At 37.4% G+C, this 12,603-nt stretch overlaps 1 protein-coding gene and 1 non-coding gene across 10 annotated transcripts in view; one reads left to right on the plus strand and one right to left on the minus strand.

Moving 5' to 3' along the window:
* slc23a1 (solute carrier family 23 member 1) overlaps window positions 1-12,603 on the minus strand; it is a 243,339-nt gene that overhangs the window by 35,678 nt on the left and 195,058 nt on the right. For all 9 annotated transcript variants that reach the window (XM_059990271.1, XM_059990270.1, XM_059990267.1 and 6 more), the window contains 4 exons: window positions 12,003-12,091; window positions 11,443-11,510; window positions 7,094-7,275; window positions 5,793-5,913 (listed from right to left, as the gene is read on the minus strand). In XM_059990271.1, the coding sequence (XP_059846254.1) occupies window positions 5,793-5,913; window positions 7,094-7,275; window positions 11,443-11,510; window positions 12,003-12,091 (460 nt within the window). The remainder of the gene's footprint in view (window positions 1-5,792; window positions 5,914-7,093; window positions 7,276-11,442; window positions 11,511-12,002; window positions 12,092-12,603) is intronic.
* On the plus strand, window positions 4,798-4,904 carry LOC132405754 (U6 spliceosomal RNA). The gene has a single exon (XR_009515958.1). It is a non-coding gene; the product is annotated as a U6 spliceosomal RNA (small nuclear RNA).

The raw sequence follows: 12,603 nt of genomic DNA on the forward strand, positions 1-12,603 counted from the left end.
AGCCAGTGAAATTGTATCAATTGTAGACCTATTGTGGCAAGTTGCAGTGGGTCCTGGTCATTGCTTAGGCAGGAGCTAATTCTGGCCATAACCAAACTCTCAAAACACTTTATCACAGTAGATGTGAGTACAACTGGGTGATATGCATTGAGGTAACTCACCCTGCTCTTCTTGGGCATTGGTATGATTGTCACCCTTTTGAAGCAGTTGGCAACCTCTGACTGCATCAGTGAGATACTGAAGATGTCCTTAAACACTTCCAGCAGTTGTTTGAGACAGTTTTCAGTGCACCATCAGGGCCTGACACTTTGCGGGGGTTCACCCTCTTGAAAGATGTTCTGGCATCAGCCTTCAAACTCAAAGATCACAGGTTCACCAGATGCTGTAGTTGTTTATTCTCTATTTCAAAGCGTGCAGAACAGGTGTTGTGCTCATCTGGGACTGAAGCATCACAGCCATTTATAATGTTAGGTTTCTCTTTGTTGGAAGTAATGGCCTGCAAACCCTGCCAGAGCTGACACACATGCGATTCCATCTCTGACTTTAATTGGAATTGTCTTTTTGCTCTTAAAATAACTTTCCAGAGGTTTTACCCAGACTTCTTGTATAGTTCCAGATGAGCGGTCTTGAATGCCACAGATCTAGCACTCAGACTCCTGCTTCATCCATAGCTTTTAGTTTGGGTATGTCCATTGTGTTCCCAAAGGCACAAGGTCATCCACAGAGATGAAGTTGGTAATAACTGTAGTGCATTCATTCAGATTCATGGATGAATCCTTGAATATTGTCCAGTCCACCGACTCAAAGCAGTCCTGTAAGCACTCCTCCACCTTCCTTGAACATGTCTTCTTGGTCCTCACCACTAATGCAGTGTTTGTTGGTCTCTGCCTATCTGCCAGAAGTAAAATAACAGCCAGGTGATCAGAATTTTCAAAATGTGGGTGTGGGATGGCACAGTAAGGAATTCTTTATGGTATAGCAATGGTCAAGTGTATTGGCTCCTCTCATTCCTCAGGTGATATTTGGGTGTAATTGTTCAAAGACTTCAAACTGGCCTGCTTGAAATCTCTCGCATGATAGGGAAGGCATCTAAGTACATTGTTTCATGACTGCTGATCACAGTGCTCAGTTCCTCCAGTGCCTGCCTGGCATTGGCCTGAGGTGGAATGTAAACCACCAACAAGATGGTGGAAAACTCCACCGGTAGATAAAATGTACAACATTCAATCACTAGATGTTCCAGGTCAGGTGAGCAGGATTGAGAAAAAACTGCCACATCTGTGCATTACGATTAGTTAATCATAAAGCATACATCACCTCTAAACAACTGATCTCTCCTGTCTTTGCAGAGAATAGTGAAGCGATCGGGTTGCAGCAATACACCCAAAATGGTGGCTCATGATTCAAAGTACAGAGCAGTCCCTAATGTCCTTCTGGTACTGCAATCTTGCTCTGAAGTCTTCAGTTTTATTTTACAGAGACTGTGTTTTTCAGCAGGATAGTCAAAAGTGGAGGTCTAAGGCTAGTGTTTCAATCATACCTGCAGACAGGCTCTTCTGTACTTCTATTTCCTTAAAAGGGAACTGCACTCGCAACCCAAGTCTGCAGTCCAGGATCCACCAAGTTTGGGTCTCAGTAGATTTTTAAATGTCTTAAAACAATGTTTCTTACTGAAGTACCCACTTGTTTCTGGATTTCAGCTGCAATACTTCTAAATGGGAATATTTGATGATTTCAGTTGGGGCTGCATGCAAAGAGCCACCACTTATCACCACCATCTACACAAGATAGCTAAGAATTAAAAAAAAATGCTAGAAACACACGGCAGATCAGGCAGCATCTCCAGAACAAAGAGGCTGAAAAGTTCACGAGAAATAGGAGACGTGAGAAGTGAAAGTTGCTTTAACTTGCAGAGAAGGGCAAGGAGATAACAAACCAGGAGACCAAGAGAGACTGATAGCCCAGTAGTCACGGTGTCAGCTGAAAAAGAGTGGCAAAGGCTTGGATACGACTGTCTTCATGGGTCACCCATTATCAATGACAAAAGGTGTAACATACTTCCAATAGTTATGGATGCTCCGGAAATTTTTCAGTGGAGGCGCACAATTTAAATAATAATTAACATCCCATTGCTAACCTCTCCCAACCCCTCCGTCTCTGCTACTCCTTTTGAGGTGCACCAAAATTTCCAGGATGCTTGGAGAATTTGCTCAACTTACAAAAATAATTGCTACTTTTAATGAAAAATATTACAAATATTTACTAAAAATTTTAATTCTAAATATTATAGCAACGATTCAGTAGAGATCAATGTCATGGCATTCCAGCAATTTGGAGTAAACACTGGATGGACTTACCCTCTTCAGTGAACTAAGCATTTTGTTTTTGAACAGGCTAACAGAGAACATTAGTGTGGGACTTCAGATACACATGGATTTTGGAGCATTTCAAAGATATACGGGAGGGGGGTGGGAGAAACTCATATTAAAAATGTCCCAGCTACAACAATAGATTGAAAAATATTCCCTCTGCATGTGACACAAATGCATCAAAAATGCATTTTGGTAGCATGCTGATGCATCATTCCCACATTCCTATTCTCATTCAGGTGCAGTTTGTCAGGGATAAATATCTGAATGCAAAAAATAAACAGAATCAATAGAAGCTGTGATGAGCATATTGATTTTTTTGACCTCACGGAAGGCTTTGTGCACATCAGGCAATGGTATTGTTTTGAACAAGCAGGATTAGCCAATATAGCCAATTAATGACAAAACTGCAGCTGACAGAGTAGGAAAATGTCATATATATTACTGGAAGAATCTTATGATTTCAAGGAATTATAAGTAAGTGACTGAGACAAAGAGCAACTGGAATTTGTAGATAGCTTTCATATCCTCAGTATCCTACAACACCTTCCAGCCATCAGAGTACAAAAAGTGTTCTTTCTCAGTTGTAATGTAGGAAAAATGACTGCCAATTTACACATGAACAGCAAAGTAGTAAGAACCAGATAGCTGCCCTGAAATTCAAACCTCTGTTTTTAAGTAAGCATTACGTATCTGAAAAACCTAATGGTTCCTGAAGTGAAACTATTCCTTGGTCATAATGTCCTCTGGAAACTTCAAGACAGTTCTAAACCTGACATTATCATTGCACCCAACCTGTTGAATAATGCAAGACACTTAGACCATGTCCAGGAAGCAGACCTCACAGGGTTTCCACAGGGAAACTTCATACATCTATTTCACCATAGCAGATAACCAGTCATCAAAATGCCACGACAACCTTTTGCGTACCCTTTAACCTCACTGAGGTTTCCAATCCAGCCTACTATTGAGGAAGAACTTCTGGCCAGATCATCTTGGTTAAACCCTTCACTTTGTTTTCCCCAGAAATACACAATAGGATGCTTTGTTTCCAACTCAGGATGGAACACAACTACTCAACCATTCAACACAATTTAAATCATTGAGTTTCAATACAATTTTAAATGCTCTTTTCAAAGTTATTCCTTTTAATGACCTTGTGTAGTTAATTTGAAAGTTAGTACTATGGTCAATTATGACATTAATTACATGACACACTTTCAGTTGCATAACCTTGTACAATGTTTTTAATAATCTATAGGTAGATCAGTTTCTGCAAATCACATGAAAATTAGTTGATGAATTGACATGCCTGCTTCAAAATTTTAAAAACAGGCTTCATTTAAAATTTAAAACAAGTTGAACATTAGGTCACAAGGATAACAATTGCTACCAATATAGATATAGCATCCTGCTTTTTGCTGCATGATGTTCCCACTCCCTCACCCCACACCCCCCCAAACATATACCTACCAGGAACAGCAGCCTCCAACAATGAGTGCAATATAAAACTTAACAGGGTGGCTTTGTATCAGCGACCTTGTGACCTTTCAGGTTACCAACTAGCTCATACGTTGTGCCACACTATATCATCTATGAATGCACAGCTTTGTGGGGACAGCAACAGATGGGTCTTGCCATCTTATAGAGTTATTCCAAAGTCTCTGGTAATCATTGTAAGTTACTTGGGAAAAAGGGTAAAACTAGAAATTAAATAATGAAGATTACCCTTCCAAGGCATAGGTTGCCAGTTATTTTTCAACTCACATTGGCAGGAAAATATCCTCAAAAAGTATTTCATACTAGGATATTCTACAATTCCCTGGCATTTTTGCAAATCATCTTTGCTTTACATTTAACTCATTTGGAATAGATAAATGTAAAATTGAGGAGAAGTATTGAAAGTGGGTTCTTAAACCTGTGCACAAATGGATAGTTTCAAAGTATGGAGGCATTCAAAAGGAAAAGAAACCAAATTGGACAATATATTGTCTGCACTAATAATAACCGGTTAAACATAAAAAATGGGAGGTTATCAGGAAACAGAATATTAGGGCTTTGAGGTACATGTACAGACTGCTAGTGTGTTGGGAAATAAGCTCCTATTAAAAAAATCGCATTGTTGCCTGGATTGGGGAGCATGCCTTATGAGAATAGGTCGAGTGAACTCAGCCTTTTCTCCGTGGAGCGATGGAGGATGAAAGTTGACCTGATAGAGGTGTGCAAGGTAATGAGAGGCATTGATCATGTGGAGAGTCAGAGGCTTTTCCCCAGGGCTGAAAAGGCTAGCACGAGAGGGCACAGTTTTAAGGTGCTTGGAAGAAGGTACAGAGGAGTTTTTTACTCAGAGAGTGGTGAGTGCGTAGAATGGGCTGCCGGTGGCGGTGGTGGAGGCGGAAATGATAGGGTCTTTTAAGAGACTCCTGCTGTGCTCGTTTTGGCAGCACATATACTAAAATTGGAACAATACAGAGAAGGTTAGCATGGCCCCTGTGCAAGGATGACATGCAAATTCGTGAAGCGTCTTTTTAATTTTTTTTAAAAAAGAGACTCCTGGATGGCTACATGGAGCTTAGAAAAATAGAGGGCTATGGGTAAAGCCTAGGTAGTTCTAAGGTAGGGACATGTTCTGCACAGCTTTGTGGGTTAAAGGGCCTGTATTGTGCTGTATGTTTTCTATGTTTCTAAGTCCTGCAGTTGCTTGACAATTATACTAAGCACTGTATTAAGATAGAACTTTCTACTTCTTTAAGATGTCAAACAAGTAGTGGTGGAACCACAAGCCATCAGATATCATGCCAGGTATAGATCGCTACTGAAATTAAAAATGTAAAACTGTAGTTTATAAAGACAACTTTCTTATTGTCAAAGGATATATTTCATCCCATTATAAACAACAATCTAAAAATCTTCCAGCTTTTAATGCACACTTAATACTGCACAACTGAGGAAGTTCCAGAAAATACACTTGATTGTCCAAATGGCAGGAATAATACATTTAATAACTTACAGTTCTTCAAACATTAAACAAAGTCTAAAAAATAATCTGTTCTGTATTAAATGTCAGCTTCAAATGTCTCTGATACAATTAAATGTTTGTTACAGTTGGGAAGCTACATTTGAGAAATGTTTATGTCATATAAATTACCTGGAGAGCAAAACTCCTTCAAATTTGTTTCTTAGATGAAAACTATTTAAAACTGCATTTTAAGTTACACATTTTTTAAAAAAATATTTGGCCAAGTATCCAATTATTTAGAAGTTTTGGTATTTATTGTTTGGAAACATCTACTTACATATTCAAATGTAGAAGAAAGGTACAAAATTTGAATAGAAATCTTTTTGCAGGGCAGAGTAACAACTGGTAAATTGAAATGTGACTAAAACTTATGAATAGTATCAAAATTTAATTAATTTCTTTACCGGAAACATTTTGAAAACTTTTATCTTTGCTGTTGTGCATCCCTTTCCACGTCTAAAAGCAGGTACTATGAAATTCACATCACGCAGGTACTGGGCAAAGAGTACAATCAGAAAAATAGTTCTAAGAAAATAAAAAGAAATAGCAATATAATTGTAGTGAACACACTGACATTATTTATAAGTGAACTCATTACTTGCAGCACTAGCAAATAGCTGTCATTGCTTATGGTAATAGATTATGATTGGCACTCAAATTTATATTTGTTGTGTTAAGACATTTTTATATGACATGTACATTAAAACTAGAAATTCAATCTGTGCAATAACATGAAAGTGAAAATATCCTGATGCTCCAAGAGGACCACAACCTTGTCGTGGTTTGTAGGCTTGTGTGCTTCAATGACCCAGAGGGCTATGTTGGCTGGAGTCAGGGCTTTATGCTTTGGCTCTTGGTAGGATCAAAAACGTCAAACAGGTTAGACCAAGAGTAGTCCACTGGTCCTCCAGGTTTGGGAGATCAGCTCAGGGCTAACAACCCAGACTGGTAAAACAAAATTGTTATGGGAACAGCATTGAATAATGCTGCTGCATCTGAGTGCAACTGTATTCCTGAGTTTCCTCCTGGGACTTGCTTGACTGAGAGTAGTGAAAACCAAGAGGAAGCTACTAATATAATGAAAGAAGTCCTGAAAACTGCCAGAGATGGAGGACCTTCATTGCTACGTTAAGCATCAGTGGCATGAGGGCAGTAAAGGGCAAAAATGGAAGGATCCATACATGGGGAGCATATTAGTCCCATTACAGTATCACACACTGTGTGTTCAGTGGCAATGGGACTAAACACAGAGACTTTGTTGATTCTTCCAAAACAATTGATAATTTACTTAGGTCAGCTTAGCTTCTACATCTGCATGTTGCAAGAGGGATTAAGCTGAAGGTGTATTCAATTTCCTGCTCACTGCTGCCTTCAGCACCACGTCATGACAAAGGCCAGATATCATATACAGTAAGAGTCACTCTCATTCATCTTAAACTTGAGGACACAGTTTCTCATGGTCCAGTGATATTATTAAATTTCAGGCACATTCACAGAATTCACCAAAACCACGCTAACCATTTAACAGACATAAAAGAATCACCAGCTTTTGGACAAAAGAAGATGAACATCTGAGGACAGTGATAGAGATAGGATGTGAAGACCTTGGTAAAGAAAAAGTTTCAGGTGTGTAATGCTTTACATTGTCTTTATTCTTGCCCGGGATAATTGTTATTACAAAAAGTGAATCAGATACTGTACTTACAACATGGAAATGCCCCAGTGTGACCCAGCTCTCTCTCCAGCTGCTTGGAACACAGACAATCCAATCAAGGATACTGTAGGGGTAACAGTGAGTGGTCCTATGTAACTCAAGAGTGCTCCAGGAAGACCCAGGAAGCCAATCAGCACTTCAGCCAGGCTGGATATGATAATTGCACCTTGTATCTGAATTATGGAAGGAAATTCAGAAATGTTTCTGCTCAAGTGAGACATCATATACTCAAAGATGCTTTGGTAGTATTATTAACACAGATGCAATATTCAGTAGCATGTATAAAATCAGCAATTTTTATAAACTATTCATGTAGAATCATGGCAGTAAGTAAATGGTCTAAGAATTTGTTAGCTGAGGGTTAATCGCAGCATACAACAGACAGCAAGAATGCATGCTTCAATTTTTAGTTAATAAAGTTAAACAGAGGCTCTGCAGTAAAATTGAATGGGGTAGTAAATTAGAGATGGGGAGGACAATGTAATTTAATGCTAAACTCAAGAGGGACATTGCTGCTGACACAATGAAATTTAGCACCCACCTCAATGTGGGAGCTTCACAAAACAGGAGAATATTTAAAATATTTTCATTATTGAATAGGTGCATTGACTATCTCTGCATGATGTATTTGATTGCACGTATCATTGCCCAGAGGAATAAAGAGCTTAATTTGGAACATTTGGTCATTGTTTAACAAAAAGTTTTAAAGCTTTGTTCAGTAGCTAGTGTGGATAAAGATCTGGAAGAACCAGGCAAAAGTACACATTCCCTCAAGATTGTAGATCAAAAGGACAAACACCACTTAAGGCTATTCCAGTGTGTCCATATAGATTACAACAAGAAAGGCATGGTTAATTGCACATAATGGTGTTGTTATTTAAAATGAACTACTGTAGAGCATGGGGGGTGATGGTCATATATCAACACTGAAGACACAATGGAAGAACTCCAATTTATTTTTGCACCAAATTCTCTTTCCAGGGAGATTGTATAGGATAAATAGTTCACAGTTCTAGTCATTTCAATTTAAACAGTTTGTGAAAAGCAATGGAATCAAACATTTCATATTTTCTTATCATTCAGCTTCAAATGGAAAAGATGAAAGATCAGCAAAATATCATGGAAGGAAGATTAGGTACTATTATGAAGTAATGACTTGCAGATTCTCTTCTGAGCTATAAATCAACACCACATTCCATTATCACATAGTCAGCTGAAGGAATGCTGATGCACAGAAGACAAGATGTAGTATATGAGTCTGCTGAATCTGAAAGAGGATAGACAGCAGGAGTTGAAACAAAGCAAACATCACCACACATTCTCTAAAAAGGGAACAGGCTATCATTAAAAGTTCAATGTACCAAGATCACTAGGAAGGATAGCAATATTAGACAGCAAGATATTAGAGACTGGAGATATGGAGTTCTGAGCATAATCTCAAACAAAGGTGAGTGATTTGTACAGGTTCAAGTAGATCTCAGTTGCAGAGTGAAATATTGCAGTGAATAGAGGGTCCAATAATTTATACAATCAAAATGACGTCGCCACAGTTGAAGAAATGACATGGAACAATTGAATAAAATTAGAGAAACACAGACATGTGTGCAACAGTGAGTTGCCAAGATCAGCTGAATTAAACATTGATATAATTAAGTTAAAAAAAAATTGAAATCTCATTGAAGTTCAAACTTGTTTCACCATTTCTTTCCCCAGTTACACTAATTATGCTGCCTCCCTTTTTAATAAATGAGATGTATTTGATTGAGTGTATCATCAAGCATATTCTCAGAACTTGAAATGACCAAAATATTTTACAGCTGTGTTTGCCAAGTATTACTCTGCATGTGGCTTCATTAAAAACCCTTAGGAAAACACAGATTATAAATACCTAATTGTTTCCAAATTAAAAATTTTATTTGGTCAATAGTTATCATATCTCAATGCTGTGCAAACCTCAGATGGGAGGCAGGTAAATAAGAAATTCCAACAAATTGCCTAACTACAGAAATTATAATGCTTGCAAATAAATTGGATATGCATATGCTTGCACTAAGGTCTGTAGAGTTATATATTAAAGGCTTTGTTAGTTTCACAGAAAAAGTATTTTATATTCTAGTCCATTATGTTGATAGAAAAATTCAATTTAAAACTATAGGTCAGGAAATAGTAGCATTGTTTTTAATTACAGAATATGATTCTAATTACTTTTGCCATTTGATCAACAGAACAGTTATTACAAATGACTAGGAACTCCACTGGACTCCAAAAATGAAACTGCTTTTTTTTCCTGAGCATTCTTTCAGACAAATAAAATGGAGAGGAGAGACACTCATCTACAATAGTGTCCTCTGGCATTTAACACCACTAACAGTGTACATATTTTAAACAGTATGTACAGTATAATGTGCATATAAAACCCAATGGGTAATAAATATGAAAAGCGCTTATGTTGCTGGACATTCAAATGTAATTTTACTTTGAATTTACTCAGCATCCATTAAACTTCAAAGCTAAGATTAGGTGATTCAGATTGTAAGCAATCATCACAAAAACTCTTATTAAATTATTTTACCATGTATTATTCCAAAAGAATTTCTTTATAGTAATGCGGCTGAATGCTTTATACAGAAAATACTTGTGGGTTTCCCCCATTTCCTCCCTCAAAGTGCTTCAGCTTCATAGGACAATTAGCCATTAGACTCTCTAGTGTATTGGGAGTGGTAGAGTCTGAAGGGATAGGAGGTGAACAATTAGTGTATATGGAATGGACACTTAATAGTCAGCTTGGACCTGAAGTCAAAGGACTGCATATTCCATAAAACAGCTATACTCTACTATCAAATTACACAGAAGTCAAAATGCATTTAAATTGTGATATGCTTCAAAAAGAAAAAAAAATACAAGACTATAAGACACAGGGGCAGAATTAGGCTATTCAGCCAATTGAATCTGTTTTGCCATTTAATCATGGCTGATACATTATCCCTTGCAATTCCATTCCCTTGCCTTCTCCCTGTAACTTTTGACACCCTGACTAATCAAGAAACTATTAACCTCTGCTTTAAATATACCCAATGACTTGGCCTCCCAGCCATCTGTGGCAACGAATTCCAAAGACCCACCATCCTCTGGGTAAAGAAACTCCTCCTCGTGTATTTTTCTCTTTTCTGAGGTAATACCCTCTGGTGCTAGACTTCTCTACTGCAGAAAATACCCTCTCCAAATCCAATCTAACTAGGCTTTTCAATATTCAATAGGTTTTAATGAAAACTCCAGTGAGTTCAGGCCCTGAGCAATCAAATGCTCCTCATACAATAACCTTTTCATTCCTGGAATCATTCTAGTGAACCTCCTCTGGATTTCTCTCCAATGTTAACCCATTCATTCTTAAATAAGGGCACAAAACTGTTTACAAAAATCCAAGTACTGTCTGATCAATGCCTTATAAAGTAGTACATCCTTGTGTGATATTTAATTGTTCCCTCAAATTTATGAATGTGTTGTAGTTTTCAAAAATTCAAAGTAAATCTAGAAAGCAAATTACATTGCAGCTTTGATTGTCTTGTTTTAAATTTGCGTTGTTAAGCAGTTAAGTGCAAAGTGCAAGCGATATTTCATCAATTGACCTATTTGGTTCGATGGGGTTTCAGACTCCAGGGTGCCCATTGCAATTTCTATTTTTGGTTATGTATAGGGATTCACTAAAACCACCAGTAATAGGAATAAAGGTGACATTACCATTATATACTGATCCTGTTAGGGGTTTTAGCTCGGATAAGAAACTAATTATTTATAAGAAGAAATTCTCGAATATGCAAAGTGGTATACATTATTCATTTTGAAATATCCATTCAAATGCAACACAGTTCAGAGTCTTGGGGATAATCTGCAGAATATACAGACTGAAAGTGGGAAATTTCCTGACAACTGCCAGAAAATATTTCATGGCTATATGTTTAAATTTCCATTTCTAAGAAGAAGAAAAAGAATGCAATGCAATATAAAAAATACTATTTTTGAGATGAAAGTCTTCATCAATGCTGACTATTTGTCACTTCAATGTTTAAGCTAAAACATATTGATTTCTATTTTATTGGCATTCCCCCAACCCATCCACCATACAAGTGATAAGCTGTTAAGATAATTATATTTTAAAAATGCTTTCAATCTGCCAAGCCACCAAGAACTGGATATATTTTCTCATTTGAAAAATGGGTGACTCTACCAAGGATTTGAAATGGAAAGACTGGATAATAAAAAAAACTGAAAATGATTTCCCTTTGGAGCCAGCAGTTGATTTCCTTGTCGGTATCAACAAAGCTTCATATCTGATACTTTACTTCTCTTATCCTTGGATGCCATATGTGACTTGTGTTGAATGGCAAGGTCCAATTTCCATAAATCTCCTCTGTAAAGTAAATCATGGAAATTAATGATGAATTATTGTTCCAAAATACTTCTTTAAAATATATTTGCATCCCATTCACTTTATAGATACCTTGTCAAGCTTAATGCCTAAATTCAATAACCACTTTTCAGTGTGATATGGCATGGCAGGTTGTGTATTGTTCAAAAGAATGATTTAGCGGTCAAGAGGTTTGCAACCAGTTCTTATCTAGAACATGCAGGTTTGTCTAAATTTTAGACTGTAAAATTTAACAGCTTACTCAAATACAGTGTGTACATCTGTGTGTACATAATGCAACAGGGAGTTTGAGTGATAGCATTCTCAGATGTATATTTTTACAATGCCCCACATTTTACACAGGTGAGATATAACCAGAGTGCGCAATTATCACTGTGTTAGTCATTGAATGATGAGCAGTAGCCTAGAATTTTACTTTTGAGGATTTGTAAATGCTTTGCTCAGTTAATTCTTAACAGAAAAAGCTTTAAATACCTTCAGTTGGACACTTCCATTTGTCTAGAGCAAGAATAGCTCTGGCAGGAACAAGAAACGCTAGGGCACTTGCTTGAAATAAGGGAAGCCTAAGCAAATCAAAATTTAGAAAGTTTAACAAAGCAGACAAGACTGAATTTTAAGCAGCTGTAATTTTGGTGATCATGATCTGCAAATTACTGCGTGCTTTGTGCACAATAATTAATGACACTTCAATGTAGCTTTAATTGATTGCTTTGTTATCAGCTTTAATTAGCAAAGTAATACATAATTATGGATCAAATGTACGTTCTAAATGTCCTAGAGCAGCTGCATTACTTTTGGGTCAAATTTTCCGAAGTTTATCTTGCTTCTCTTTGTTTAAAAAAAATCACCCTAAGGAAATGCACTAATCCGAACCTCACCATCAAACCCTCAGATAAATGGGGTGCTGTAGTAGTCTGGTGGGCTGACATCTACCTTGCAGTGGCCCAGTGACAACTGTGACACCTCCTCTTACTTACCTCTCAAACAGGACACCACCAAGAAGCACCAGGCCATTGTCTCCCACACCATCACTGACCTTATTAGTGCTGGGTTTCTCCCATCCACCCTGCATCTC

Source organism: Hypanus sabinus, chromosome 15, assembly GCF_030144855.1.
Source record: "Hypanus sabinus isolate sHypSab1 chromosome 15, sHypSab1.hap1, whole genome shotgun sequence".
NCBI lineage: Eukaryota > Metazoa > Chordata > Chondrichthyes > Myliobatiformes > Dasyatidae > Hypanus > Hypanus sabinus.